Source organism: Micropterus dolomieu, linkage group LG22 (genome assembly GCF_021292245.1).
Source record: "Micropterus dolomieu isolate WLL.071019.BEF.003 ecotype Adirondacks linkage group LG22, ASM2129224v1, whole genome shotgun sequence".
Classification (NCBI taxonomy): Eukaryota; Metazoa; Chordata; class Actinopteri; order Centrarchiformes; family Centrarchidae; genus Micropterus; species Micropterus dolomieu.
In genome coordinates, this window is record NC_060171.1 from 11587036 (window position 1) to 11610772 (window position 23737).

General features: G+C 40.1%; 3 protein-coding genes across 9 annotated transcripts in view; all 3 read left to right on the top strand.

Moving 5' to 3' along the window:
• Positions 1–1791: 1791 nt before the first annotated feature.
• On the top strand, positions 1792–17417 carry mov10l1 (Mov10 like RISC complex RNA helicase 1). Of its 7 annotated transcripts, none has more exons than XM_046038524.1 (27): positions 1792–1946; positions 2377–2524; positions 2661–2848; positions 3133–3292; positions 3589–3701; positions 3935–4122; positions 6188–6328; positions 6610–6927; positions 7158–7355; positions 7796–7910; positions 9197–9374; positions 9479–9549; positions 9655–9746; positions 9854–9909; positions 11024–11139; positions 11222–11294; positions 11393–11574; positions 11914–12060; positions 12317–12438; positions 12538–12637; positions 13119–13265; positions 13559–13732; positions 13966–14115; positions 14299–14406; positions 16236–16376; positions 16533–16624; positions 17009–17417. In XM_046038524.1, exons 2-27 carry the CDS (start codon positions 2428–2430, stop codon positions 17028–17030), a joined length of 3489 nt encoding a protein of 1162 aa, XP_045894480.1. In that variant the 5' UTR covers positions 1792–1946; positions 2377–2427; the 3' UTR covers positions 17031–17417. The 7 variants fall into 7 exon arrangements, with proteins under 7 accessions (XP_045894480.1, XP_045894479.1, XP_045894482.1 ...); XM_046038523.1 differs by lacking the exon at positions 1792–1946 and adding an exon at positions 1954–2159; XM_046038526.1 differs by lacking the exon at positions 1792–1946 and adding an exon at positions 1954–2159 and having other exon boundaries at positions 11024–11130.
• A 3308-nt stretch (positions 17418–20725) lies between these two features.
• Positions 20726–22282, top strand: szl (sizzled). Its single transcript, XM_046038366.1, has 4 exons — positions 20726–21156; positions 21305–21471; positions 21587–21679; positions 21805–22282. The coding sequence occupies exons 1-4, from the start codon at positions 20876–20878 to the stop codon at positions 22113–22115; spliced, it is 852 nt and encodes a 283-aa protein (XP_045894322.1). The 5' UTR covers positions 20726–20875; the 3' UTR covers positions 22116–22282.
• Positions 22283–23639: 1357 nt separating this feature from the next.
• LOC123961564 (prolactin-like) overlaps positions 23640–23737 on the top strand; it is a 1277-nt gene continuing 1179 nt past the window's right edge. Inside the window, exon 1 of the mRNA XM_046037053.1 lies at positions 23640–23649. Within this exon, the coding sequence (XP_045893009.1) occupies positions 23640–23649 (10 nt within the window). The remainder of the gene's footprint in view (positions 23650–23737) is intronic.

Here is a 23737-nt window from a genome sequence, read left to right on the forward strand (position 1 = left end):
AGCATTAAACTAAAAAAAACACACACAAGGCTCTACACCAACATGCATTTTGCAGGAAACGTTTAGCTAAATTTTCTCACCTCCAGCATTTTGCTGCAACAAACCTGTAGTACAAGATAAATGAAGTTAGTATCAGAATGTAGCTCTGAAAATACTGTATTACAAATGTTCTTATCTCTTATTCTCCTCTATAACCCATTATCACATCTTCCATTTGTGCTACCAACTGGCAAACAACAGCCTATGGGTAGTGCACTCCCTGTTAAACATTTCAACTTATTACAGCTAAATGACATTTCAGGAATAAAGGAATTTGTACAAGTTACTTTTTGCCAAGTCTGGGGATGTAGATTATGACAAAAAACCCCCACACTTATTCAAAATATTTCTGAATAAAATTCTTGACATATAACAAATGTGAGACATCGTTACACTTTTAATTTATCATTCTTGAAACAACTTCAACTTTACTCAGTTACGGATTTTTAATCCATTACACCTCATCACTGCCAGCACTCATTATTAATAGGGCCTATATCTTTCCTGCTAATTATCATTACACCTCTGTTAATAAGCTACTGTGTAATACTGTAGATATCCACGTTTATTACTATATTCTTATATTTGTATACTTTATTATATTGTCTACTAACTAACTTCAACTTTATTTCTATTCCGTTTATGCCTTGCGAGTATCTGCAACAAACAAGTCACCCTCGTAGATCAATACAGTATTCCGATTCTGAAAATGGATAGAGTAGTGGTTAAGACACATACCTTTAATGTGAGGGACGTGAGTTCGATTCCCACTGTGTAATACATGTGTCCCTGAGTAAGACATTTAACCTCTAGTTGCTCCAAAAGTGCGCCCTCTGACACAGCAATTGTGATTTGCTTTTGAGAAAAGCGTCAGCTAAATGAGTGATTACTTATTAAACAACACACAGATGTGTTTTATTAAACAGATTTTATTGCAATCCCCATCTGCTGTCTCTGACAATCTGAAAGCATTTGTTTGTTTGTTGCATGGTGATTTCTCCGAAATCGTGTTGGTTATGTATTGATAAGACGTTTAGAATCGTAAACGCTGGTCAGTCAAAACCCCTACCAAGATGTGTCGATATCAAAAGTGACCAGTAGATGTCACCGTGGAGACGGGTGTCGAAGGGTTTCAAAGTCTCGACACAATTCCGGTACAATTGCTTCAAACGTTTCAATGTTTCATAAAGCCTCGCCTAGCCCATCACTACAAGTTATGGCAAGGCATATTATCATAATTAAAAGTTAACATCTGAAAACATAATCTTACTCATAAATTTGCTGTACTACACAACCAATTTCTTGAATATATGCATCAAACAGAAGGAATATAAAAACCTTCGGCAGGCCAGTCGGCACACAAATGCAACGCATGAACAACTCCCATTGCTTCAGTCACCAAGGGAAAAATGCTACCTGTACCACATGTGAGGTTTAATAAAGCCCTTCATGCTGGTGACACAGCTGTTGCTGATCAGCTCTAATTTGCTTTCACCTTAAAGGAGTTAGTAGGCCCATAACCATTAAATAAGAATAGGCCTTTCTTATGCTGCGATCCAGAAGTTGAAATATACTACTTCTTACCTCAATGTGTACCAAGTGCATGGTGCAACGAAAAACATGGCTGACCTTGACAAACTCAAAAACAATTCACCAATTCACAAACCTTGGCTTTAACTTTTTTTTATATAAAGACAATTTACATGGGTGTTTTTTTGTTTTGTTTTTTTTGCATCATCCCGCCTACAATGCTCAGTGGTGCGGCCCCGCTGGATTGGATGTAGATTGGCGGTGAATTATGGGAACACCAAATTTGACATAGCACCTCCCATCGCTATACCCATGAACTGATTGTGACTGATGCGTACTCGTGAAGTGCTTCGTATTTGGGGTGAAACAACCAACAGGTCAATTGTTTTATGAAGTCTATGGACTCGACCCCAACACGTGAACTGTAGATTCGTTAACGTTATCTGTGTAGAGAACAGTAACGTTAATTTGAAAATACCCTCATCTACCACATGTATCTTTAATTATGTTTTCAATTAGCGTTAACGTTACTTCGATCTAACTGTATGTTACACGCCGCCTTTTGCGCTAAAACGTTAACGTTCGCTGAGGTAACTTTTTAGCAAACATTAACTTTGAATATGTAAAATAGCATTTTTTCTAGCTAACATTATTACCTTACTGTAAGCCAAGCTAACTAGCTTCAGGTTAACTTTTTTTTAATGTTAAAAAACGTAATGTTAACGTTAGTCATCTGCAGACATTCACGTTAGTTAGTGTGTTCGCCAGCAGAATAAATAGTTAATGAATTGTTCTGTATTTTTTTAGTGTGGGTAACGTTAGCTAGCTAACATCAGCTAAAGTTACCATTCTGCAAACATGCTGACTGCTGTGCGGTGTGTACTGTCTAAGCTGGTTTCTCCATTGTGGAGGACAGTAGTGGCGGATGTAGAAGACGTTTTCGCAGGTACAACAGGTAACGTTAACATTAAATGCAACATTTCCACAACGTATAGCTAAATAAAGTTCACTTGGTTAGCATAATCGTTCTGTAACGCACCAGCAGGTGTGATGTCATGTTGTATTTAGTCCACATTTCTTTTTATGGTTAGGCATGGAGGACATTCGCCACCTGCGGGGCAGTGTGGTAAGCCAGCTGTGCCTTGACTATGGCATGATTGACGATGCGATCTACTTCACAAGTGCAGAGGTGTTGGGGGGGGTGCCACTGAAAGAAGGGGACCTGGTGAATTGCATAGCAGTACGAGATAGTGCCCAAGGGGGATGGAAAGCTGTGAGGGTGAGAATCCTGTGCTGTGCTCCTACGTACTTTTTCAAATAACATATTGTACCATATCGCATTTTTTTAGGTTTGGTGAAATAGGACATAATATTTCATACATGTGCTTTTTATCAAATGTCAGAATCCAATCAACCTCAATAAGAGCTAGTGTAGATTGAGAGGTGACGGAAGCCTATATGTGAATTTAACCTATACACGTTTTTTGTTCTTTCTAGTTACAGTGTTTAAGTCAGGAAACTATGAGAATTGTCAGAAATGCAACATTTAATCCTGTCATTTAGGTGGAGAAGAGTGCAGATGCTTGGGAGGATGGAGGAAGAACCTCCCTAGAAGCTGACAGTGTGCAGCTGCGGCCTCTCATTGGCACAGTCACATCACTTAATGGAGATGGCGGCTACATAAACCAGACCACATACTTCCCACGCTGCAGTCTTTGGGAAGGTACTGATACTCACTGTACTTTACACACTAAAAGGGGGAGCCTCTTGAACCCATGATGCTTTGCATATACTTACTCTATTGTCTACACCCACACTGGTATTTCAGTTCCAGGGCTGTCCAGCATTTTGGACTGATTTAACAGCTACATATGTTTTTACAGTTGATGTTAGCCCTCAAATTGTGAGTAGATTAGAAAAACTCACAGCCACACCAAAATTTACTAGCATTTGGCTGAAGACTGATGTTAACTTTCCTGACGTCGATACACTTTGTGTATTATCGCTCCTTTTTGTTAGGTTATGAGCCAATGAAAGGAGACTGGGTCCAAGCAAAATATTATATCAATCCTACCCAGTGGACCACCCAGGCTCATTCTGTGGCCCCTTTACGCTATTGCCGCCTAGACCAGGTAATTGCATCATTGAAAGTTTTTGGCTATGCATACTCATTACAATTTAGTCCTTTTTAAAGTGTGTTCAGTTGCATTTATAATAGGCATCACACTTAATTCTGATAAAGTGGTAATGCTTAAAAGCTCATTTATGTCTGTCTAATCCAATAGAGGAATATTAACCTTTTGGTTACAAATCTAACGACTACTTTTATTTCCCTCCCCTCCTCTGAATGGTCTGCTATCTCCAGGTGCGGGTGACCAGCATGTATGGTAACAATGGAGTGGTGGAGGACAGTGTGTTCTTCAGTCTAGACTCCCTGCTGCTGCCTTCCCACTACCAGCCTCTGCCAGGGGACATGGTCAACCTGGTAATGGTGGAGAGCAGTCAGTCCCTCTACTGTTGGAGGGCCCTGTGCATGGCACCCTGCCTTCAGAGGTATTAGATGTGTTTAAGTTTACATGTATAGGGCTAGGGGTTATTTCCATTATTGATTAATCTGTTAATTTAGTAGTATTTAATTTTTTTACTCCGACCTATTATTTCAGCTCTATATCTTTATCATCAGAAGCAGGACTGGGAATTAAAAATGGCCCTGGACTGTTTGACTATGACCCACCAAACCCCCCACCCAAGCCACACTTAATGAACAGTATTTATAACAGTAACGTTTGTAATATTATTTGTGCATTGGGGTCACTTTCAGGCCGTGGCCTCTTCACACTGGAGTCTAATATGGGCCACATCTAAAAATAAATGAACAGTCAATCAGAAAGATCTGGGCAGCAAATCAGCATTGAGCAGTAAGGGCTACAATGTGAACGTAGCCTAATTTGTAAATACTAAGTACTGACTATTTTTTAATCTCCCAGCCCATCTAGGCTGTGGTTTGGTTCACAAAAGGGACATTGACAAGCACATTTGATTTATGAAAAGTTGAATATGGTTCAAGAAAAGGCAACCGATGTAGCTAAATAGTAGGGCTGGACATGAATATTCGACCGTTGGGTACACATTTGATTTTCAATTTTGAGATTCAATTATTGTGGGTTTTTTCCCGTGCGCCTGACCTCCCGCTGACAGCAGTGAACATAACGCTCCAGTTCACATCAAAGGGAAAACAAAATGAAGTCCTCAGCTGTGTGGGAGCACTTTAATCTGAGTCATGACAGCAGTAGTGTGGCAGTTATGCCGTTTATTAATTTTACAATTGCTTAATTTTATTACAGATCAAATTTCCTACATTTTAAAATTGATCAGTAGATAAACTGTAGGCTGGAAACAAACAACAACATAATGAACACATCTAAATAATTATATGAGGCCGATTGTAGAAGAAGAGCATTTAGTCGCTATAATCAAAGTGATATTTGCATAATAACGTGTCAGATTTAGTTCTGCTACCGGAAATACCACTCATCCTGTCTGCCCCACCCCCCGGCTAAACTATTCTCGGATTCTGCTCTGGACCTGCTCAGATCAGACTCTCACTCTGGACTCTCAGCTACGGTTCCCCCTGCTTTGTACAGCAGCCACCAACCTGGTTCGGCACTCATCTGTTTTCACTCTTGCTCTTCACCTGCTAAATATTCGATCTTTTTACCCTGCAATAAATATTCCTGTTTTATCTAAGTCCTCCCTTTCTTGTCCTGCACTTTGGTCTGCTAGCCTTGCCATAACAAAGCTAAAAACAAAGATTTGGTAATAATCACTTAGTTAGCCTTGCTATGAGAATAAATAAACGGAGCGCTCGCTCTCTTTTTCTCTCTCTCTCTCTGTCTCACACGCACAGACAGATGCACCCATGTCCGCCGTTATCTCTCCCCCATCCGATCCTCCCTCACTTAGCAGAACTTCTTGGGCATTTATCCTTCTTCTGCTGTTCTGTTCTATCTATGAAATACATAGCTGTAGCTCTTGAAATGACAGCCTGCTTATCAACACACGTTTAAACAATCACCATAACGGGTGGGGGACGAAGCTTCGATTATTCGCTCTTAATTACAATCAAAGCGTCGAAGCTCAAAAAATGACATTCGGGCCAGCCTTACTAAATAGCAGGCTAGCCAAACTCAAACCTTGCATATCTTATCCATATTGTCTTCCGCTTCAGCTGCAATATTGTGATCACGAGTTGATCTGGTATCACTGGGATCACTGTTACTGCTCTGTCTCTGCTCTCTCCTCTCTGATACCAGCGCTTTTGGGCTCACTGGGATACAAATTTTCACATTTGGCAGCATCTGCATGAGGTGGGGCTTACAGATGTGATTTGGTGCAGTCCGCTGTCAATTAAAAAAAAAAAAACCTATGGGCTGGTCGGACAAAAAACAAAACACTGTTGTGTCAGCCCAAAAGGCATGCCAGCCCACCAGGAAAGCGCTTGGTCTGCCAGATGGCCAGTCCAGCCATGATCAGAAGTGCAGTATTTTCCATATTTGTTTGAATTTTGATGTAGATGATACAGATCACTAATTGAAAGGCTTTTTTGTTCTTGTTGCAGTATGAATCTTTCTGCCACAGCTCTCCCAGAAGCCAAACTCCAGAACATTTTGGAAAACAAAGGGGGCCTGGATATAACAGACTACGGCCAGTTTGGAGATCTGATGATAGGGGAGAAACGAGAGCTGGTGATCTGGATTCAGTGAGTGACCAGTGAAGAAAGAAAATATTCACATTACGAGTATACAAATAAATTAAAGCACTAGTCACAAACAATTATTATGATTAGCATTGGTCATTGTCTAGGATCAGTTTTTTCATCTTCGGAACCTTTATTAAAACTCTTGGCACCATATGTCTTGGTATAGATCTCTCAGATATGAGAGAAAATTTGAGGACTATGGAATGCCTGTTAAAAGGGGAATTACTATTTCAATGAGTAGCATACTAAATTGTACTGTTTTCTTCTTTCTCTTAAAACAGAAACAAAAGTTCTGAGACCCACAGGCTGACGTGCTGTGACTTTTCTGGCTGGGACTCCAAAGAACAATTCACCCTGGTATCTGTCAAAGGATCTACATCACTAAGACAGAAACGACAGTCTTTGCAAGAAAACTGCTCAGAGTCTGAAAACGGCTCAGAGTCTTCAGAAAAACAAGTCAGTGATGTGAAAGAGGTGGACAAAGAAAATGGTGAGGTGCTTAATGAAACTGTTCATTTCCCTGGTGTAAGGAGAGAGGAAAGAGAGGTGGATATTCCACCAGGAGAGAGGCTGTCTGTTGCAGTAGCCTGTCAAGCAAAGTAAGTTTTTTTTGTTTTGTTTATTTTTTATATATTTTTTTTAAGTCTTGTATTGGCACTAGTATAAATAACAAGCTGCTGGAGGAGTAATGGATCAAAATGGGGAGTTTTGGGCTTCACCTTTGTCAGGGCTTGCTATATAAAATAAGCTCTATTTATTGAAGTGTCAAGTGCCTCTGTGTATCTGTTGTTAGTATGTACAACTAAATTCCATGTGGGAATTTGCTCAGGAGCCTTGGAAGCTGTGCTGAGCTGCTGTTGCTGCACTTCTCCTCTTTTACCATTGGGCGGCGCCTGGAGGTCACAGTTGGCAGTGAAGAGGAGAACTTGCTGCAGCCGTCTGGGCCCTATAGTCCCAGTGATGCACGCCTGGTTTCAACAATGCCTGCTCATGTGATCACTGTCTCTGCTCCAAAAGACGCACCAAGGTATCAAAACAACGTATTCCATTATTGCCTGAGGGAGAGCATCAAGCTTGAAATTAAATGGCGACCTATCTTACAGCTACTTTGATACTTGGCGGTTACTCTGTGTGATTAGTTTTGCCAATTTAAAGAATATATTTTAATATAGAATCTTAATAATGGATAGTACTACTTTTTTGAATGGAACATCATATTGCAGTATCCCCAAAAATTAAATAGTTATGTAATAATTCACATTTGTTTTACATGTTCTATGTTCTAGATGTAACCAATGTAACTACTATTCTTTGTTGCTGATATAATATCATAGGCATTTTTTAATACATAGTTTCGTTGACTTTTGTGTTTGCTGTAAAACCAAGACCGATGTTTGTTTAGTTTTTTTTTTACAAAATGAATTATTTGTATTGCCTCTTAATTGAGATACATTTTCCCATCTGTAGACTTATTAAGCGGCGGCTGCCATGCTTCCTACCTAACTACCCTGTGCCCCAGGCTCTTAGAGACTGTGTGGAGGCACAGAGCGATGTGCTGGTAGTTCAGCCCTGCCTAGGAGAGGTGAGCATGCCCACGATGAAGCTTAGCTTGTCATGTAGAAATAAAAGTTGTGGTTAAGATTTTAGATTAGGGGAATCTGCAAAATAAATGTGTTGATTAATGGTGCAGTAAGGAATATGCTAGGGATGTCACAACACGGGAAATTTACAGGGATGCAAACTTCTTTTCTGCAAAATTTGCCATTTTGAATCCAAAATGGGCCATTTATCTGTTAAAAAGTTAAGATGAGTGAAGTGAAGATTGAAATAGCTCCTATTGCACTTTTAAGACGGTCCCTAACTCTGTCTAAAGCAACATTTTGAGATGATCAGAACTGTGAAACATCTGCCTACATAACCTCTTCAATATATCCCAAAACTGGGAGAGATTGAGGCTTTGACGCGGAGTTATTGAAGGTAACAGCCGTGAAAACAGACAAATGTTACATATTAAACTTTACCCTGGTTTCCATACACGACGGCGGAGCTGTCTCTGCAGCGTCACTATTCTCCATCATTCACGTGTTGGATCTCTAGTACTAACGGTACCTAGAAAAACAAGCACTTTCATGTTATCGACTTGGTACCGAAGTTTCTGTGTTCGTGACATTCTTAGTCTACCGATAGATATTCACTTTATGAATATATGTTTTCCGAATCAGCATCCTAACAAAAGGGTGAACCTCTGGGCCTCTAAATTTTCCAAGCAAGGTGATGTATGATATTAAAGGACAATCCTATATTGAGAGAGCACAGATTTCCACGAAACTGGCTCCAGAGGCTGCTGTTCTGTGTCTTAGGGTGCTTTCACACCTGTAGTTCGGTTCATTTGGTCTGGACCAAGTGGGGAAAAAAATGATACACTGTTGCATTTTAGTTCTGGTCCGGTTCATGTTCAAACTGCAGTTTTACAAACAAACCAGAGAAGTAACCATGACATTACACAGCTTTGGCGATTGTCATCCTGCATCATCAGATAACCCTATATAAAATGATTTGCATAAACATAGCGGCTTATACAGATCAATTATAAGATCGCTGAACGCACCAGAGTTCGTTTGAAAGCATACCGAGACCTCCTTGAAGAGGTGGCACGCTTGTTTGGTCTGCTTTTGGTGCTGCATTCACACCTGCCCAAACAAACCACACTAAGGGGCAAAACGAACTCTAGTGCGATTCAACCGAACTAAATGAGGCAGTTGTGAAAGCACCCTTACCTCATCTTTTGTGTTCCCTATGATGAGGAAAAGGAGATTCAGGGACAAACTGAAATATCATATTTCCCTTCTGCTGTATCTGTTTGCTCAGTTGCTGTCACCATCCAACATTCATGCACGTTTCTCAACCCTTATCTGGCTGGAAGAGCTGCATGCAGAAAAGGAACTGAGAGAATTCACAATCTATGGGGCCCTTCTCCGGAAAGGAGCGGCCTATCTGCACCTAGAGGTTCTTGGGTTGGCCGAAGGCAGACCCAGTCTCAATATAGGTGAGGAGGCCTTAAGTGTTGTCTTATCATTGTTGAGTTATTGCAAAGGTTCATGTGAGTTTTTTGCTCAACACAAGAAGATGTTTGACAAGTTTGCTTTGCAGGTGACAGAATACTATTGAAGAAACCACAATGTAACGAGGTGGTAATGGAGTACGTTGGTTATGTCGCAGAGGTACCAAGATATTTCATAGTGTGAAGCATCTTTTATGTTCTGCATAATCAAACATAGATGGTCTTTAAATTCAGATTTAATCTAATGCTCAGTTTTGACTCACAGATCAATGATGAGGATGTGAGTTTGAGAGTAAACTCAGACTTTCAGCGCAGCTACCTTGGCGAGCCACTTGATGTTGAGTTCTCTTACAACAGGTTAGAAAAGTGTTTTTTTCATTTCATCAACGCAATGCATTTATATTTCACCTTGAAATAATGCGTCCTAGTTGTAATACAAGCATTTTGACTACTTGCATTATCAGATTGACCATGAGGCGATGTCACAACGCACTTGAACAGACAAAACAGTTTGGAGAGAGTAAGTTGAGGTTTTATTGGAATTGCCTTTACAGTGTGTGCTTCCTGGTATTTTGAAGAATACCCACAGCCACATACAATACGTAAAGTTTTTGAGGAAGAAAAATGTTCCACTGCAACTCCCAAGCCATTGTCTCATCAAAGCCGTTCTCACATAGTTTGTTGTACTACAAAAGGATTAGGGCTGTCCCCGACTAAGGATTTACATAGTCGAATCAGAATCGTCAAGTCTTGTTGATATTCGAATCATGTGTGTCTTTGTACACAGCGATTGCCGGGGGGGGGGTTAACGCATAGTGGCTCCGCTTTGATCATGCTTGATGTCTGTCTGTCTGTGTCTGTCTCTCTTTCTGTCTCGCTCAATCCCTCGCACCTGTCATTCACCGGTCTTGTGCACATCACGGTTCCTCGCGGGTCTATTTCAAGTAGCAGCTGTTTAAAAACAATATAATTTTTGTGTGGTTCAACAACGGTGATAAATTATCTGAAAGTCTCGCAAGGTGCGGACAACTCGGCACAACACCGGTGAAGCTGAGTCTCCGTCTCTTCAGAAAGTGTTTTTTGTCTATTCACAGCATTAAACATTGAAATGTATATTGTAATAGGCTGTATATTAACTTATTGGGAGAAAACTGGTAGTTCTTTGTAAAATGAGATGTTGAGCACCCCCATATCGCCAAAATGGCGTAATCCTTGTTCCGCTGCGAAGCTTCGACTGTGAAATTGACAGTCGAGTTAGGCTCCACCCGTTGAAGCATTGAATCTTCGACTATTCGGGGTCAGCCCTAAAAAGGATGTTAAATAATTAGAATTTTCTGACACATGTCGTTTACCTCTTCGCTAGACAAATTCATAAATTTTATCGTATTTGGAAACTTTATAAAATCAATGCATAACAAGGTGTTTTAAAAGAAAGCCCATTCCTTATTCCACAGGGGTTTAATAAACAAAGTAATATTTCAAATACTTCCAAGTTTAATGTGTCTTGGGTTACTTAATTGTCATAAGACAATTACACTCCTGGTTTTAGTTTGTACTGAAAAGCTTTACACAAGATTTCATGATGTTAATTGTGAAAGTAGCCTAGTAATAAGATTTAAAATGCTGTCATGCAGCATTTTTACATTTTTGTGCAGTTCTTTTCCCCTCTAGAGTGACTGTTCAGACCCCTCAGTGGACCGGAAAATGGATTGACGATCCAGGCCAAAACAAAACAACGGAGGTCAATGAGGTGAAAGAATTGGCGGGGGGGGGGGACATATTAATGTCCTTAAGTCTAGTTTTGATTAACTAAAATTGTATTTAAACACCAGGCTCCAGCCATGGGAAATGGACAGTTGTCTAGCATTTCCATCAACATGAAGTCAAGGGCCACACAGACTAAAGGTACAGGTGCTGGATTTTTGATACAAAGTACAAGGTTTTCATATATACATATCAGATAATGTTGAGAACATCAGTGACAAATGTGTAATCGCTTGTAGATGGTACACTGCCATCCAAACCCATCCCCAGCAAAGGGCACTTCTTTAACCCGGTACTGAACCCCCCTCAGAGAGAGGCAGTGAAGAGGATCCTGTCAGGAGAGTGTCGGCCCATTCCTTATGTGCTATTTGGACCTCCAGGCACTGGAAAGACCATCACCCTCATAGAAGCCATACTACAGGTACAAACCCATAAACAAAGCAGTTTATACTTCCTAAGGCTAAGAGTAGCCCCTAATGTGCTGATTTTGAAGAAACCTTTTAAATTAATGGAAATGTGTAGTGATGTATCAGTCCCTAACTTTAAGAGTGTTTTTGGCCACAGTAATTATATCAATAACAAAATGCATTCTTAAATGCATCCAACTGAATAGAATCAGAAAATGCTGTTATTGATTTAAAAACCTCTCCATAACTTACACAATAGAGTGAATTTTTCAGCATTAGCTCTTATGCATGTCAAGCTTACTCCCATTCTTGTCCCCTGCCTGTGTGACTTCATAAAGTCTTTCCATCTCCAGGTATACCACTTTTTGCCCAGTAGCCGGGTACTCGTATGCACTCCTTCAAACAGTGCTGCTGACCTCATCTGCATCCGCCTACATGACAGTGGCTTCCTGCATGCTGCAAGTTTGGCCCGTGTCAATGCATCCTGTAGGCAGGATGAGGTACTGTTTGCAACAGACACCTAATTTACAGTGTGAATGATCAAAGGGGAAATATGCATGCTCCTGTGTGCAGTAAGGTCTGTACAGATGCCATCGACATTCGCCACCAGGTTGGGGGCGGTACAGTTGTCAGTAATCCTTTTTAAATAATAAATGAGGAAGCGATAACATGCTCTTTCTGTATCTACCTTCAGTACATTGCTTTATCATGGCATGTTGATGTGTCTGTGTTTTTTTTTTTTTTTTTTTTTCTTAGTCCATCCCAGAGGTGCTGAGGCTGTACTCAAAGGCAGGGGAGGACATCCGTCATGCCTCTTTTCACAGGATTGTGGTCAGCACCTGCTCCAGCGCTGGCCTCTTCTATAATACGGGACTACAGTAAGGCCTGGATTGTAGTAGGGATAGTTGTCAGCAGTTTAAATAAGCAGCTTTTGCCCTTACTTAAAGTCCAATAACTATGGATTTGTTGTTTTTCAGAGTGGGACATTTTACCCACCTGTTTCTGGATGAAGCCGGCCAGGCTACAGAACCAGAGTCCCTGATCCCCATGAGTCTTGTATCAGAGAGAGATGGACAGGTCAGCACAAACACATGCTGCATTCAGATTTTAAAGGCTCTGTCCAGTGCCTCTGTCCTGTGTGCAGGCTTGTAATAGTTGGATAGCACAGTAGGGATTTCTGGCACAACTTCACAAATGGGTATCAGATGAGCATGGATCAGTATTTACACCAGCTGTGTTTTTAGTGTGGATGTAAAAGAACAACGGTTGGTCTTGGTTTTTTATTTAAATAATTATTTTAGGGCTGCAGCTAATTTCATTCAGATTATTTCATTGATGCATTGTTTAAGAAGTACCTTTGCTTGTTTTCTTGGTTATTCAGTATTTGATTAATTTGATTCAGTTTTAAACAATTCTTCCTGAAAAGGATATGTGTTTTTCTTGTATTGTGTATTGTTCTTGTACAAAGCTGACTTAAGCAGAAAACAATGATCCTGATTAATTATTCATAACTTGCCTGAGCTTTATTGACTAATAACTTTTTTCCTCACCTGCTTAGATAGTGTTGGCTGGAGACCCCTGTCAGTTGGGTCCAGTAGTGAAGTCCAAGCTGGCTGCTGCCTTTGGCCTGGGGGTGTCTTTGTTGGAGAGGCTGATGGCCAATCCGCTATACTCCAGACAGGACTGGGGATACAACCCAAAGCTGGTTGGTGCACTGCATACAAAATCTATTGTGTACCACATTATCATTTTTCTTTATTAAATCATTATTCTTCGCCATCATTTTATTTTACTTCTGTTGTTTAGACTAGTTGTTAGTATATCAATGTTAATGAAAAAATAAATACAATTTTCATTTTCTTATTAATTTTGTAATAAACTTGAACAAATGACACATCTTGAGCTGAGGTACATCATCTATGACTACTGAATGTAATGGAGAACAGTTGCATGTAGTGTATGCATAATGATGATAAAGCTGGTCTTATACTACTACAGGTGACCAAGCTGATCTACAACTACCGTTCTCATGAGGCCTTGCTCACGCTTCCCTCCAAGCTCTTTTACCAGGGCGAATTGTATTTTAAAGCCCCCAGGGCCATAGTAGACTCTCTCTGCCAGTGGAAAACCCTTCCCAAAAAAGGCTTCCCACTCCTTCTCCACGGAGTTAGGGTGAGTGGTCTTTAGACTTACGAAAGAAAAATAGCTGCACTATTGCATGTCTAATCTACTGTGGAATAAGCCCTATTCTGTTTTTCAAATTGATCATGCACCTACAATAAGTTTCCAGTTTATTAGGTATTTCGGGAAAAATCTCTAATCCTTGTTTGGTTTTTTTTTTGTTACTTCAAGTTACTGGGATGTTTAGCTCCCACATTTAATCCAGGGGTTTTGCTCTGCTCTAGGGCACAGAAATGAGGGAAGGAAACAACCCATCATGGTTCAACCCAGTGGAGGCTGTACAGGTCATGCTCTACTGCTGCCAGCTGGCCAAGAAGCTCTACAACCCTGTGAATGCATCTGACATTGGCATCATTGCCCCCTACAAGAAACAAGTAAGGCTGCACATTTTATCAGTGAAATATGTATTGTATTGTGTATATTTTGAAGTCAAGTCGGGGGTGTGGGGCGGTAAATTCAGTGTCATTTCACATTCAACTCCAAGGTATCTTAAATAGCTTGTAAAGGTTTGAATTGCTTTGCATATTGTAAACCATTAGTGTCCTTGTTTTCTTAAGTGTGAGAAGATTCGAGTGCTGCTGGGTAAGGTAGGCCTGTCTGACGTCAAAGTGGGCTCTGTGGAGGAGTTCCAAGGTCAAGAGTTCTTGGTCATCATCATGTCTACGGTAGGCAAAAAAAGATTAAAATCTCTTTTTAAAGAGAGACCTGGCCAAGAGAGCCTCATGAACAATGTTACAACAATAAACACAAACATACAAATACAACTGTCACACACACATATGCAGTTATTATGCGACACAAGATCACGGATAAAATCCAGTTCAAATTCATAAACTGGTCTAATTTATGATGAGAGGTAAAATGACTTCAGAGCTGGCTAAAAACCTGCAAGTCAGCCTGGGATTTGGATTTTCTAGACTTAGTTCAGGCAACATTTCTTTCTTTTAGTAGACTGGACAGCTGAGGGGAAACCACGGGTTGTTTCGGCCTTTCGCTCTAAATTTGCTTAGTCCTCTAAGTTCCACAAATCATGATAAAAAGCTTGCTCACAGCAATGCTTAACATCTAAATGAGGTCTACTTTAAAGTGGTAGTATTATGCTTTTTGGCTTTTCCCCTCTCCTTTATCTTTCGTGCATGTAATAGGTTTGCAAAGTGAAAAAGTCCAAAGTCCAGCCCAAAGGGAGTTCCCATCTCCCACAGAAAACTCTGCTCTGAACTGCTTGAAAACAGCTTGTTTGTAGTCCAGCTACTTCCCTTTCATCTCTGTGCCTCATATAACACTCGCCAAGCGGCTAGTCCGACACGCCCTCAAAAACACCGGTGGAAAAACACTGAGCTGCAAGCACACACCTCCTATCCCTTCCAAACACTAGCTAACCTCCAGTCAGTCAATGGACAAAGTTGTTACTGCGATGTAGAGACAGAGCTCAGATACACAGATTAATAACTCACCACTCTGAAACTCTTTCTCCGTCTATGTTGCCAAGCTGGTCGGCAACATGTACAGCTGAAACGAAGCCTTGTTTCAGCTGTAAATGTTGCCGACCTTCTCTACTTCTGATTGGCTAGTAGTAATGTATCACTCCATAGCTGAAACGAAGCCTTCACGCACAGAGTGAAAAGAGAAGCTGCAGCAATGTGCAGTATGACAAAAAATATGGTGTGTTTTGAAAATTAAACCATGTAAACCTGTTCTGGTACAACCCCTAAATAGGATTTTGAACCTGAAAATGAGCATAATACCACCTCTTTAATCAACAGCATAACAGCACATTTTTTGTGATGATGTGTATCAAACTTTCATTTAAATACATTTTTCTAGCTCAGTCCAGACATGTATCAAATGTGTGGAAGATCATTATTATTATTATTATTATTAGACTATTTTTGTTTTGAACAGAAATGAGAGTGGTGGGACATCCAGCTTTGGCCTACACAGAAAGAAGTGTAGTGATCTAGAGAAATTTCTTTGTAGAACAGTTGAGCAGTTTATGACAGAAATTAGTTTTTTAGCACCACCATGTGGTCAGTTTGGTTGATATAGGTATTGGAGTTTCTGCGTTACTGATAAATTTATGGCAGCAATTGTTGCTGTTCTTTAATCTTGCACAGCCAAATAGTGCATGAGCAAGATGTTCGCATATATTAAAATTTCATCCAATGTATTAAAATAGATTTGGACTAGTTCCAAATAATATACCCATATCTTTGATGTGGTTGGTAGTGATTAGGATTCTCAGCTTGTGCTACTTGTGCAATTTGTCATTCAGTAAGACAGTGCACTATCATGTGAGGTATACTGCATTTTAATATAATTTCTTCAATCATATAGATATTTTTCAATAATCACAAAATTAAACCTTGAGGTTGTAAGAGAAATAAAAGCCACAACATAACACAAGAGTCTGTTGAGCACAAACATTGGACATAAACTTCCCATAGTTTCCTTATTTTGGCAATTACTCAGTTAATCTCATTCTCTTATGATATAGGTACGCTCTAATGAATCAGTAGAGAGTGATGATTTGCAGAGTGCACTCGGCTTTCTGGCCAACCCCAAGCGCTTCAACGTCGCTGTCACTCGTCCCAAAGCCCTGCTCTTAATTGTTGGAAACCCTCACATTCTCGTTAGGGTGAGTGACAAAACACTTGCTTTGTATATTTTTTAAAAATAAAAATGTTTTGTTAATATTACTACATACAATAGTACATCCAGCCTATTTATATATTTAATATTAATATTATACTTAATATTATATTATACTTATACTGTCTTAATTTCTTTCCAGGATCCATGTTTCAGGGCTCTACTGCAGTACTGTTTCATCAATGGGGCATATGTGGGCTGCGACCCTCCTCCTTGCCTAAGAGACATAGAGATGTATGTCAACTGTCATGACATATGAGCTATATGGTCTTAATTCATAGTGGATACTTAAACTCAGTGGCCACTTTAATAGGTACACCTGTACAATCTAATGCAATTAAATTTGTATATTAATCAATAAATTAGACAGATTACTACAGATACCAGCTGTAAATATATTTTTGTTATTGTAAAATCTGCTTGTTTTTAGGTTGGTATGATTTAAAAAAAATAAAATAAAATTCTGGACAAGACAAGTATTTATTTAGCATACTTTTTTATGAGTGTACACTCAAAGAGCAAAAAAATGGCACATTAACACTCTTGTTTGTATCTGTTTTTGACCAATAATGATCTCGCCTCTTTTTTTTTTTTTGATTTATTTTTTTTTTCCCACAGAGTTGCAGAGGAGAAAGCATAAGACGACATCGTAGTCGTAGATGATGTAGCTCAGCTCCATCAGCCTGACTGTGTCTTACTGTATTCAAAGTTGTTTTTTTCTCTTCACATTTCCTTGGCTTATCGATGTTTGAAAAGTGAATTGTGATCAGTGTTAACAGAAGTGGTTTGAAAAGTAGTTTGATTCTGTGAAAGCCAAATGCAGGTCCACTCTAGGATAGAAATAATGATCAAGCTCATGTAACTGCACAATTATTTCTGTTTTGTGATTATTAAGCCGATGTGCTTGACTGTGCATAAGATTTTTCAATTAAACTGTCACAGATTATGGGCAAATTGTTGTGAATTGCATCATAGCAGCTCAGCTGTGTTCATCTGCCAAGGCTGCACAATAAAGTTACTAAAATTATTTGAATGGCATTGGCCTGATTTTAACAGCAGAATTTCCCAGTGCTTTAGTCTCTGCTCTTTTTTTGAGGACATGAAATTAGACAAAACACAACATTTTAACTTTTATTTTGTTGAGTACATTACCCTCATTTAGCATACGGAGTCGATCCACAAGTGTCTGTAGCTTCTGGGGGCAAGTTGTCTGCTCACCTCGGCATGGCAGCGTCTGCCCACAAGGCTCGGAGACTGGATGTGACAATTGAGTGCTACTGACAGTCTGCACAGGGACTGTCAGTCCTACTGGAGCCCAGCAGGATGGAGAGGGTGATAGGGGAAGAGAAAAGAGGCAAATGGGGGTTCAGTCTCTTACATTAACGAGTCTCTTGTGCGTAAGGAGGAGACCGCTTTTATCTGAGTTCTCTGTGTTGCAAGGAAGGCCAGCTCAGACACCCAGTCTCCCCTCCTTTTCTTCCCAAACACGCCTCTGCCTTTGATGTATGTCTCAGGTGTTTGTTCTGCTTATGTATAGTATACTGTAGAGGGGAAACATACTACAAATTGGATAGAATTAAGCCACTCATAATTTTTTGACTATAATGTCAGAATCTGCAAAATCACATATTTCCTAGCTGAATTTTTGAGCAGGAAGGCGTAAGTTGACAAGGTCTCCAGCTGACAAATTTGAAGGTGGTCTGTTGGCACTGTGGTAGTGACAGACTGTGTTCATAGAATATCTTAGATAACACTTTCAAAGTTTTATTTTAGTGTAAAATTAATACCTGTGAACCAGACAGTAGCCCCAAATCCCATGGTGTGTTGTAGTGGAGAGTTAGTTTCATTATTTATCCACATTATCTACTTCCACCTCAACAGGAAGATGTTTCTCAAATCTGAGCTGTGCAATATTGTAGACATGAATTGTTACTTAAGGTTAGATTCTCCCTTTAAGGAAATGTATCAGTGAACGTTTTGTATAACAAATGTGGCACTGCTGAATCATAAGAACTAAGCTGCATGGTACAAAAATGTGAATGGTATGTGTAAAAACAGACTGACACTGACACATTAGGTCAGCTATTTTGCTAAAAATTAATGAACTAAACAGAATGATGTGCGCTAGCAAAGAAAATTCCTAAATTGAGTGAAAACATTGACTTTGCACCTGTAGACAAGTATTATTTTTGCCCAGTTTAAAGGGAGTTATGTTATAAAGGTAAATGTCGACTTTTGTTTTAAAGAGTTCCATGTGCCTTTTTAAAAGCAAAATACTACATTGGCCAGATTGGATGTCTGTTTGACAGACTGGTGCCCAACCACCGAAACAACAATTTGGCACACTTTAACATATTTAAACAGTTCTATCATATAACACACCTCTAACATTAATTGTATTTGAGGGTGAATTTGTCCTTTAAACTACAATTCCCGGTGCATCTTCTGACACTGCTGTCTCAGAAGAACATAATTTCAGTACAAAAACGAGTTAATTTCTCTTGAAATAAATAGCACAGCAGTATTGTGATACAGATAACATTTGGCTAATATTTAACCCTAAATAAGTGTTTCATAGCCATTTGATTTGAAACAGGATTACTTGCACTATCGAATAAGAAACTGCCTAAATCCAGCAAATATGTGAACTTTGAAATTGTAGAAAGAAGTATAGTAAAGTTATGTTTTGGTTCTGTGTAAAACAAAGGAGGCTAATCAATGACTTGGGTTGGTCATGTATTTTCATGTCTTTTTAAAGCCAAGTACTGTCTTTGCTAGATTGTCTGCTGGCCAGCCATTCAGCTCATATTCTATCACCTTCTCATTAACTGAGGCAGGGGCAGGCGACACATTACCAAGACAGACACAGTGTCTACAGGGCAGCCATTAGGCCCAACAACAGACCCCTGCTGGGCTCCTGGCAGGGGGAGCCTGTTAAATGTGTGGACCTATTGTTCTCCCAAATTGGTCTGTGACTAATTGCCCAGTTAGTCCCCTCTTTCAGGCTGTACTCGTCTACCCGAACTGGAACCAGCCTCCACTCATCAGATCAGACTGTAAAAGTTGGCTGAGCTGGGGCCGATGGAGGGCTCTGGCTAGCTGCAAGAGCGCAGTACTTGCTGCTGACAAGGCTGGTATGAAGACCCCATCGGAATTGACATTACTCTGGCATGCCTGAAACCACAATGTTCATGTTAGACTGGGTGGGGATAGAGCCCTCTGATTCATGAAGGAAAGTCTTCAAAAGGCCCAAAGGCTTTAGCTCCAGATACACATCTAAATCTGGAGACAGACGACATTCAAACAAATACGATGATGCTGTAATGTAGTTTTTTTGTTAAAAGGCTTAAATACATGAAACAGAGAACGAGACAAATTAGCACATATGTCTGTGCCCCAGGTCTATATCTTGGGACAAGATCTGTGGTGTCTTGAATGGGATGCTGGCATATTATGAGTGTTTATGCGTCTGACAGCATGTAGCTCTGGTTCTGATTCTTTGTCTCAAAATAAAGATTTTTTTCATTTCAAAGGAGAGATCTTCAACAAATCTTGTCCAAAGGAAATGTATGTAGCCTTTATGTACTGAAGAAACGGAAAACATCTCCAGCATCACACTGAAATTGTAACTCATTCTAGACATTATAACACATTAATTTTCATGTGAGTGCCATGTACAGAATACTGAGGATGCATCACAGACAACAGATACGCAAAAGAGCTAGGCTAATAATATTTTGCATGTGGATTTGAGTTTGTTAATGGCAGATCAAAGCCAGGTGAGCCAGAAGAGATGCTGCTTTGCTAATGAGAACTGGAGGGTCTGACGATAAAACCCTCCAATTAGGAAGCAGGGACACATGAAAGAGACCAGCACTTTGAAGGAGACTGCCTTTCTGTCTACAAAAATCTCAAGATTTCTTACTATAGGAACCTTTAGAGAGGCAGTTTGTGACCGCAGAAATAATATTGGAACCAGGTTAAAAACCAAACACATCATTCACTTTTAAGGTAACCGAGTTGCTACTGCAAATACTACAAATATTGCATGCCATGTAGCAGACTTGTCAGCCATATGATGGATACTTTGAACACTATAAGATAATATTTTTTCTACCTTCTGGATCTATAAAAGCAGATTCAACCTTCTGTGACTGGGCTTTAGTGAAAGCTGGGCTACGGCTGCCCATTGTTCCCCCCTCCCTACCCCCTCTCACACACACCCTCCATCTGCTTAATGCCCCCTCTCTGTCTGCAGTCATCACAAAAACAAGTCGTTGTCTCCGAACACATCGTCTCTGCGTCTTTGATTGGTAGTTGATAACAGACTTAGAGACTGATGGGCCTGGCTGACCTTGCTGTATATAAAGCAAGCTGCAGCAGTTACAAAGCCATTCAAGGACAGAGACTTCTGACAGCAAGGAACCTCAGCAATAGCTCATCTATCTACTTTCTGCTCTCTCTGGATTTTGCAAACCCTTCAGTATGGCTGTGTTCTTCGCTGTGGCTCTCCTCACTATAGCATGCCCTTTAATGGCATTTGATATAGGTCAGTCTACTCGCTGCGTTGCTATCCCCAACCAGATGAAGGTCTGCAAAGATGTTGGATACTCTGAGATGCGGCTGCCCAACTTCTTGGGTCACAGCAACCTGGAAGGCGAGGTGGTACCACGTTCAGAGGACTGGAGGCCCCTGTTGCAGACAGGCTGCCACCCTCAAGCCCAGGCCTTCTTATGCTCCCTCATTGCCCCTGTCTGTCTTGACACGTAAGGAGATTTTACACTTCTTGCTCTTACTCTTTATTTTCTGTGAATCCTTACTTTTCTGCATGTGTAAAACTTTGTCCTTTTTAAAAAATCATTATTGCAGTAATTTTGCGTTCATTGTGTAACATTTTGTCTATGTTTCCTTCAGTTTTATCCAGCCCTGCCGCAGTCTGTGTGTGGCAGTGAGGGAAAGTTGTGCCCCGGTTCTTGCCTGCCAGGGTCACCCATGGCCAGGGGCACTTGATTGTGACCGCTTTCCTGCTGAGGAAGACATGTGTCTGTCTCCCCACGCAAAATACAGTCTCTTTGCCAAAGGTACGCATCGACCACAGACTAATGATCTGTTTTACAAAATGCTTACTCTTTTAGATTTCCTATAATTACTGTTTACGCCCTACCGTTTTATTAAATATTTTCTTTCTTATCACAGACTTACCCAAACCTGCCTGCCAAAACTGTCCCTCTGTGGAAGAGGCTCCTGCAATGAAAACAGTTCTGAATGCTTTTTGCCAGCATGACTTTGGTAAGTTTTAGAATTATTTCAGTAAGCTGTGGTGTGTTGATGTATATCCTCTTTGGGCATGCTTTGTCACAATTGTATTTAACTTTCAAGACCAATGATTGATTTTTTTCCCCTCTTCTCCACAGCTGTGACTGCCAAACTTCATCGCCATCGTCTACCCACGGGAGAGCCAGAATTTGAGGTTGAGGGCCGGGTTGAGTTTATCCACCAAGGACCTCTGCTGCCTTATGACACCAGGCACCTACTCCAGCAATGGCTCCTCATCAACCTTCGATGTGCCAATGCCCTTGTGCGCCCCGGCCGGTCACAGCTTTACGTGCTGACTGGTTCTGTGCAGTTTGATGGCACCCTTGCTCTCACCCATCTCTTCCCTTGGCACAAAAAAGACACAAACATTGCAGTGGCCACTCGCAAGTGGAAGCACCACAGATGTTGAATAGGCTGATATTTGCATGTAAAAAGTGAAGCTCTGATTCTCTGTTTGAAGTGTAGAATCACGTAAAAACAAACTACTTACATGATTCCACACCTACAACACACATGATTTGAGACAAAATCAAGGAGGAATTTTGACTTTCTTGGCATTGGGTTTTAGTGACAATTTGTAAAGTAAGCTAATTGGAAATAGATATAATAACTGAGCTGCACTCAGACATCAATACCCTTTGCCTTGCTCAGCAGCTCATCACCTCATAACTGCTCTGACAGCACACAGTTATAGTATGCACTCAAACCTGTACATAAATGTGTAAATTGATTGTATATTCTATTTTCTATAGGAATATTGGTGTATTTATGACATCTTTTTATGTCGAAAAAGATGGCAATAAAATATTTGTTCTGTGAATCTACTTGCTGAGTATTTGTAATATTTAACTACGAACTGTGTTAACCAAACTGCTTTGCTCTTTTATATACCCACATGATGAATTATCACTTATTTCACCACAAGATGGCACACTAAGCAGAGTGCTGGTTCACTACTGTGATGCCATGATCCTTTTAATTGCAAGTATTGAAAAGGGTTCAAAGAGTGTATATTACATTAATTCATTTAGCTGACGCTTTCTATCCTAAGTGACTTACAATTGCTATGTCAGAGGTTGCATGCCGCTGGAGTAACTAAGGGTTAAGAGTCTTGCTCAGGGACACATAGGTGGATGTAACAGTGGGGAATTCTAAAGTGGCCCTGGATAAGAAGTGAAACTCTTTAGAATGACTCGCGACTGTATTTGATGTAGACGGCCTGTGGCACTGACCATACTATGTAGCGCTAATGAGAAGATAAATAACTCACTTTACATTTGAATAGCCTCATTTTCACTACCAGGTTGATTAGTTCTAGCCAGGGTTGTGTAACAATGGGCTCCTAACAGATGATGAGCCATCTTGTAGTTTAAAATAAATGCAAAATGATTTGAATATTCTTAGTTGCCCCAAATTGGCAAATCATCTCCAATGTATGAGCTTCTAACAATGTTATTTATCACACTTTTTATGTACTTCTTTAGCAAGATAAATATATTGGGACTTTAATAAGGATCAGTTATTTTAGCCTAAAGTTGGATGTTGACAGTTGGAGAGTCTGCATCTGTTTTTGTAGTCAATGTTTTCCCTATTACACTTAGGAGAAGCATATTTGGACTACAAGCTGAGCACATCAAGAAAAGGTTTTTATTTACACTAATGTTCATTACTTTAAAATGACAAATTATGTAAGCCAGTCTACAGTGTGTAATGCATTTTCTGCGTGAGTTAGCTTTGACTGCTTTTGGCTGAATAGATAACTAAGTGAAGCATACTGTATGACGTTCAATGATAAAAATCTTGTTTTTATCCTCTATTAACCAGTTCGTTTAATCAGCAACGTCATCATTGTGTGAGTTAGCTTGCTTAAAAGTAGCTCTGGTGTGAAAAGTGGTCTAGTCATCATCTGGTCCTCCACTGCATTAAAGGAACCATGGAAAAGGGTAAGATGACAAGATGCCAAATTAAATAGTTGTTAATTTTATTTATTATTTATTTGTATGAATTGTTATATTTGGTGACAAATCCACC